This window comes from Geospiza fortis, unplaced genomic scaffold (assembly GCF_000277835.1).
Source record: "Geospiza fortis unplaced genomic scaffold, GeoFor_1.0 scaffold98, whole genome shotgun sequence".
Lineage (NCBI taxonomy): Eukaryota > Metazoa > Chordata > Aves > Passeriformes > Thraupidae > Geospiza > Geospiza fortis.
The window spans coordinates 3,514,387-3,522,013 of record NW_005054306.1 but is presented as its reverse complement, the minus strand read 5'-3'; the positions used below and the strand labels follow the sequence as shown (position 1 = coordinate 3,522,013).

Below are 7,627 nucleotides of genomic sequence, written 5' to 3'. Positions count from 1 at the left end.
GAACGGCCCCGCAGCCCCGCCCCCGCCCCGTGGGGGGCGGGGCCTCTGCCGCTCCCTCCCGCAGGGGGCGGGACGCGGCCGTTGCCCGGGCAGCGGGGGCGCGCAGGGCGGTGGCGGCCGCGGGGGCGCGCAGGACGGGGCTCCCGCCGGGAGGGGGTCTCCTGCCGGGACATGTTCCTGGGTGTGTGTAGAAGGGGGTGTGTGTGTCTGGTTTGATTCTTTACTTTGGTTGTGGTGGTTTTCGTGAATTACGAAATTGGCCCTTGTGAAGGTTTGGAAGGGAGGGAGCGAGGCTGCTGGGAACGGCAGGTAAAGCTCGGCCGGTGAGTTTCTGTCGGGGCAATGGGGAGCTGGTTCGCGTGTATGGCTTTTTTTTTTCTTTTTTTTTAATATTAAAATGTTTAATGCAAGAGTGTCTGAACATTTGGCTTTGGTGTTTCAAGACAAACTTTTTCAGATTCTCATCCTGAAGTAGATTTTTTTAGTTGAATTTTTAAATTTAGTTTAAAACTGATAGGGAGTTGTGTTGGGCTGGGTGGTTGCATGTGGGTTTTGCTGGGGCTGTGACACTGAAGTGGCCCTCTAAAGACAGTGGGGTTTCGTTTTGCCTTTTTCAAACAAACTTAAGCAAGCTCCTCAGGTTTTGGCCTCCATTTTGTTTGAAAGGTCCGCGCAAATCTTCCTCCAATTTATCTTAATTAGAAATTTGTTTAGGTTTTAATTTGTTGTGCAGCACTGGACTTGCTACTGCCTGCATTCCTGGAGGAGCTGGGATTTTTGAAGAGCATGGTGGAAGAGATCAAGAACTTTTAATTCCACAGAGTCTTGTTTGTGTACCTTCGTGTGTGGACACAGAGAGTAGTTCCTTTGATCATGAGAGGGCCCTTCTGTGTCTGAAGCACAAAACCTTGGCAGGCCCATGGCCCATTTCAGGGACCAGAGAGAAGTCACAATTGTGTGGTAATTGGAGCAGGAAAGAAAAATCAAGAAAACAACCAAAAAAGAGCGACAACCAATATGAGACTCATGAAGAAGTCATCAACAGCTTGTGATCAGGGATTGATCCAACAGTCCTTTGTTTTTCATAAGTGGATTTTCTCTCATTTGATGGGTGCATTGTGTGTGTTCTGTAAATGCTTTTTCTTCTTATAAAAGCTTTCTCTTTTATAAATCCATTTACCTTGTAATTCACTTCCGTTTTAAGGTAATTTTTCACAAACATAACTACTGTACTTTGTAACAATTTTTTTTTCTTTCCAGCCTTAGAAAACACATGGCTTCACAAGAGAAAGAACAAGCTCAGCCATTTACAGACATCTTTGATGAAGATGAAGCTGAAAGATGTTTTCTGTTGTCCAAGCCCACTTGCTTAATTGTCTTTGGAAAGCCAGTAAGATGTCTGATAGAAGGGTTTTTGTCAGATATTCTGATAACAATTTTACTTTTCCTTTCAAAACATTAGTTTACCAGTGCTACCAAAAGGGTCAAATACCTGCTTTTTGGATTTTGCCACTCTTCAATTCCTGCAGAGGATGGTAAAAATTCTGGTCTCATTTAATGAGACAAATTTTTGCCTTCAGTCAATTGTGATTAAAAATGTTATTACTGTACTTAAAAGTTACACATTGCTCAAAATGTTTCTTCTCTTTTGACATTGGCAACTGGATTATTTTTATTTTTGTGGTGGTTTAACCCCAGCCAGCAAGCAAACCCCACACAGCCTTTTGCTCGCTCACTCACCCTGGTGGGTGGGACAGAGAATCAGAAAGGTGAAAGGGATAAAATGCACGGGTTGACAAAAGCTATGGACATGAGCAAATCAAAACAAGGAATTAATTTACCACTTCCTAGGGGTAGGCAGATGTTCAGCCATCCCCAGGAAAGCAGGACTCCATCACGCTTTGTGGTGACTTGGGAAGACAAATGCTATCACTCCAAAAATACTTCCCTTTCCTTCTCTTCCCCAGCTTTATATGCTGAGCATGACACCCTGTGCTTTGGAATATCCTTGTGTGTCAGTCAGAGTCATCTGTCCCAGCTGTGTTCCCTCCCAGCTTCCATCCATCCTCATTTTCCTCACCAGTGTGGCAGTGTGGGAAGCAGGAAAGGCCTTGGCTCTCTGTAAGCCCTACTCAGCAGTAACAGAAACACCTCTGTATTATCAACACTTCCTTTCAGCACAAATCCAAAGCACAGCCCCACACTAGCTGCTTTGAAGAAAGTTAACTCTACCCCAGCCAAAGCCAGAACAATGCTATTAAAATGTTTTATTTTTTAATAAACTTGATATATTAAAATATAAATTGGTGTAAAATAACCTTCAGGGTAATGTACTGACTTACAGACGTGCAATGAGATATTACAGATCTTAATATCAAAACTTGGAAAAATTCTATCCTATATATTTGGAAACATTCAAAATCCACTGAGGTGTCCTGATAAAAGGATCTGTACTACCTTTTAACTATAAGTCAAGGTTTGTCTTTTTCTCAACTAGTTTGTGGCCTCCTTAACTTGGAAAAATTTCAGATTTCTTTTTTTTTCCCCAAATGTGAGTTTGCATTATTGCCTCAGTTTACTGAAGAGAGTTCATTTTTTTGATACAAGTTTGCCTTATAATGTGTCTTATGCACTTGTAAGAGTGCACTCAGCTCAACAGAAAAGTACAGTGAACTAACTCATCTAGTTTTAAATTAACATCAAAATTTTAACATTACATGAGAAAGGTAACTTTATGTTTCATAGACCAAACCTCCATAAAATGCTCATTGAAAGACAGTACAAAAATTTCTCATATTCTCAACCATTACCTTCCGTAGATGCTTGACATCAATATAACAAGGTATTGAAATTGTACAGACCTTCTCAGGAAAGCAGGGAATGAAATAGTTTATTTTTATGGTTATATCTTTTATATATCTGACTGATGTGCAGAGTACCTATCCTATTTAAGATACATCTTTTAAATTAAAAACATAGTGCCATTAAAGCAAAGCCAAATACATATATTCTCATCACACCTGTAAGATGTAAGGTATGAGTAGGCTGGAGTGTTTGTTGATACACTCTTAACTGGGAATGTAATTTATTTGTTGGGTTTTGCTATTTTTTATCATGAAATTTATCAAGGAAAAAAATTGTCCTGTCAAAACAGATCTTCTTGTATGCCCCTCTAAAAAAGGCACAATCCCAAGGGTGGAAGATAGTGAGTTTTGCAAAATCCCATTCAGTTAATCACTCTTGGAAGCCTTGTAGCTCTCACTTATGTTGGTTTTCCTCTGGATTCATGTAAATAATAAAGATTTTGTCAATATCTAACCAGATTTTTGGACTAACAAGGGCAGCTTTCAAGCATTTGTTGTTTTAGTAAAAAAATATTATCCCGATGTATCTTACTCAGAAAGGGTTGAGTAGGTTTCCATCATAATTTGCGTTGAAGCTGAAGATAATAAATTTTAGTCCTAAGGAGTTTCTCATAGGAATCTGTGGTCAAATCATAGCTGAGTTTTAGACAGAGTACTCAGAAACAAACTCACTATAATGACTTTGGAGATAATTAGCTACAAGTAGCAGCATATTAGCAATGCTAGGCAATATGAAGTAGAGGATGATATTAAAAAGAGTGTTTTATGTTTTCCCAATGCATAACTCAGAGGCCCTAATCCCAATGGTACATTTTCATTGTTTTTATTATGTGAAAATGTATTCTTCATTGTCTTATATGTTTGGTTTTGTTCTGTCTTTCTTTTAAAAGTGTATTTTTCATTTTAAGGGTTCTGGAAAGAAAACATTAGCTAGCAAACTAGCACAGAGATGGAACTGCATTTTCGTAGAAGGTAAACACAATGCTATATTTGGAACATTGCTTTGGCTCCACAATAGCTTTTGGGTTAGAATAGCCTCACTGTTCCCTGTAACTCAAAGGACATGTTTCTGATTGCAGCAAACACTTCTGGTAAGACCAAGTAATCTTTTTACCAGAAATAAAATTACTGTTCATGGTTTTTCAGGTATTGAAAGGCTTAGAAAAATCACTGTGGGTTTTTTTTTTAATCATAAATTCTATTCCCAATCCTGTAAGGGGGTTCCTGTGACCCTTTTTGTTTACACGGAGGCAATTCATTCAACTCCAAAGAGTACAGACATTTTCCAGTGCAGACCATGAAAAAACAGGAGACTTTCCTTTCTATTTGTGCAGTGTCCAATACAAGGGGGTGTACTCCAGGAAACAGAGTTATTTATCAAATGAAGTGCCTTTACTTTTGAAGATTTAGAAGTGTAACATGATAAAAATCACTTTTAATGAAGAGCTTTTTTGGCTTAGATATATATATATATATAGAATATTTATATCATAGTATTGTATAGCAAGAAAAAAAATTAATACCTGGTCCAAGACATAGATCAGGCCAAAATCAGAAGACACTTCTTAATTAATGTACTTCTTAAGGAATTTACTTAAGCCAGTCCGTTCTGTTTGAATGTATTTAAATCAGTACTGACAAATGTTCATCAAATTTGTTTTAAAAAATGTCTAGGCAGTCTCTCTCTGTAACACTCTCTGCCATTAGAAAGTTTTTCTTAGCAACCAATCTAAATCTCAGTTACTGTGCTTTTAAGCCTTATTTCTAATTCAGGGAATTACTCTTCTCTTATTTTGTTCATGATATTTCTTTTAATCTTTTTTTAGCTAGTGAACGCAGACGTGTGTACACACTTACTTGTGCTAGTAAATTTTTTTCATTTTCTACATCAAAAAAGGAAGAAACAAATAAATTCAGCATACATAAACATGAATAATTTCATTCAGAAAGGACTCCAGAGGTGACAGTCAAACATTCCTCTCAAAGCGGGGTCAACTAGAAAGGGCAGCTCAGTTCAATCTGGAATATCTCCAAGGATGGAGACTCCGCCTCCTCCCAGAGAAACACTTTGCAATGTTTGACTGCCTTCTTTATGAAAAATGGCTTCCTAATTGACCCCATTCCAATTTCTAATGTTCGTATTCGTGTCTGTTGCCTCCTGTCCTAACTGCACTCTGTGGTGACCATGGGTGTGTCTTTTTGACCTCCCAGTAAGTAGTTTTAGATAGCTGTAAGAACTGTCTGGTTTCCTCCAGGCTGGACAACATCAGTTCTTTTGGCCTCTCCTAGGCTGTTCATTCTTCTGATGGTTTTGGTGTCCCCCGCTGCACGCGCTCCGTAGTATCAACATCTGTGGTGTGCTGGGTTAAAAATAAACCGACAGAAAATTATTGAATAGGAAAGGTGTTTGCAATCTTGTTAATGATACAATACTTTCTATTCATTTATCCAGTGAATTGGTCAATACTCATAAATAAAACAGGGCCAGGGTGCACACAAATTGCTGATTTTCAGTTGCCTGTATTGTTAATTAGTACGCTCCCTGTCTCAGTTTTGGCCTATGGCAAATACTGTTCTCCCGAACACCTATCCATAGTATGAAAGGTAGGATGTGCAACCGAGTAGGAGCAGCTGGAAAACAGCCACTGTGTTTTGAGAAGAAAGTTTAGGGCTATATAGGCATGGGTCTCCTGGCTTCAGGACCTTTCCGTGGCCTGGTTTATTAGTAATATATAATGTAGCTATAAGAGTCATTCTTGAAAACTTTTATAAAATGTCTGATTATTTAATTCATACAGAAATGTGAAAGACTTCAAGGGTCATTCTAGTATGATGTCACTATCCACAGAGACATAGGGCAGTCTTTGAATTCAATGGATGTCACTTTTCTTAAAGTAGATGATTTTGTGTGTCTAAAGAGTTCTTCAAAATCTTGGTTTTTAAATTTAAAGAGTGATTGAGCTCAAATAGTCATCTCTGGATTAGAAGACAGTAAGACTGATTGAATTTAAATAAGTAGTTCAAATAATCCTGCAAAACTGCTGTTGTGCATTTTTGTGTAGTATATACAGGGTTAAATTGTAGGAAGAAACACCTACCCAGTCCTTGCCATAAGGCACCAGGTTCTGGATGGGCAAAGTGTAATAATGGCCCTAAGTATAATGGCTTTTCATTCAAAATAGTCTGGTTGCTTGGAGCACACATACATCCTCCTGTGTGTGTACATATGTATGTACATGTATATCTGCAGGTACAAGTCTGTTTAGAAAATATTTTGTATTAATTATTTCTCTTATGTTTGATATGCTTCCTTAGCCTCAGAAGTAATTAAAACGAATATTCAACAAAGATCAGAATATGGACTTCAGGTAAAGGTCTAATCTTCTAGTAAGTTTTGTCACATTTTTAACAAACACTTACTATAAAAGACTATGTTTTGCATTTTACCCTAGTGTCAAAAATTGCTTTGTGAAGGGCAAAGTATTCCTGAGGAACTGGTGACAAAAATGATTCTGCAAATGATTGAGTCACCAGAAGTTGCTCATTATGGTAAGTATATTTATAGCCTAAACTTCTTAGAATATGCTACTTATAATTTTACATCCATTTTAAATCTATTGGTGCTCTAATATAATTCTAGCTTTTTCTCATGCTCTTCAGGTTGTGGAATATCAATAAACTGAAAGTGTGTTTAGAGATTAATTTACCAGTATGGGAGATCAGAAAGTGTCATAATGGTCCTGTGTTGTGTTGATTTTGAGAAAATAATTTTCCCAAAATTTTAAGTGTTGATATGACTCTTATTTGACAATATTATCTGTTCAGGATAAGATTTAAAATACAGATATTTTATTCTTTAATACTTCTGTAACAACAACACAACAAAAATCCATCAGCAAAAACATTTTAAACATTTTAAACAATGTAAAAGAAGGAAAACAGATTACTGAAAGTGCAAAGTATTTTGGCTTTTTTTCCTCTTACAGAATTGTTTATTCCCTTTGCATTTTGTCACACAGAGTAGGATGGATGAGAATAGTAGTGGTAGTGGCTATAATTCTTCTATTTGAGGAAAGATTTTGTTAATTGAGCCTGTCAGGACAAGTGCTGCAGATCTTGCTAGTGTCTGAATCTGCTTCCCTGATGAGGAAACAGATGTACTGCCAAGAGGAAAGGAGGTAAAAAGGAAATGTAGTTTCTTTTTCTTGGTTTGACTTTCATTTGAAATTTCCATTATAGGAGAGAGACAGGTGTAGTGCCAACGTTAGTTTCTACTGCTCTAAAAACTAGCCTGCTTCTGAAGCTTTCAGTTGCAATGGGTTTTATTTCTCTTCTTGTACATGACTCAACAGTTTTGCAAAATATACAGTCTTACCTGGTGAAACCAGGCTTTTAAAACAGTATAAAAAAGAAATAGGGAAGACATTTTTAAAAAAGGACACAAAAAAACTGCTGGAAGAGGTAGCAGCAGAAATGCCAGTCTCTTAATATGTGTGTGAGGACTTTGGTAGAGGCATGAAGAGGCTTCTGTGGTATTGGAGTCAGTCTGAAGATGTTTGTAGAGGTCCTGGAGACTGTAAAGGTGATTGTAAAGTTGAATAAAGTTTGGTTCTTGTAGCCATGACACCTTCTGCATTACACATGCCCCAAAGTAGCAAGGAATAGAATAACCAACATCCTCACTATTTTTCCTACCAACTAGAACTGACCTCCAAAACCAGTTTTTGTTTTAGTATTTCTAGTAACTTTTTGTTTATCAACTA

General features: G+C 37.6%; 1 protein-coding gene across 1 annotated transcript in view; it reads left to right on the top strand.

The window, feature by feature from the left end:
- The first annotated feature begins 248 nt into the window (after positions 1-248).
- AK9 (adenylate kinase 9) overlaps positions 249-7,627 on the top strand; it is a 61,928-nt gene continuing 54,549 nt past the window's right edge. The window contains exons 1-5 of the mRNA XM_031066629.1: positions 249-323; positions 1,261-1,390; positions 3,773-3,836; positions 6,180-6,232; positions 6,317-6,413. Of these exons, the coding sequence (XP_030922489.1) occupies positions 1,274-1,390; positions 3,773-3,836; positions 6,180-6,232; positions 6,317-6,413 (331 nt within the window). The 5' untranslated portion in view covers positions 249-323; positions 1,261-1,273. The remainder of the gene's footprint in view (positions 324-1,260; positions 1,391-3,772; positions 3,837-6,179; positions 6,233-6,316; positions 6,414-7,627) is intronic.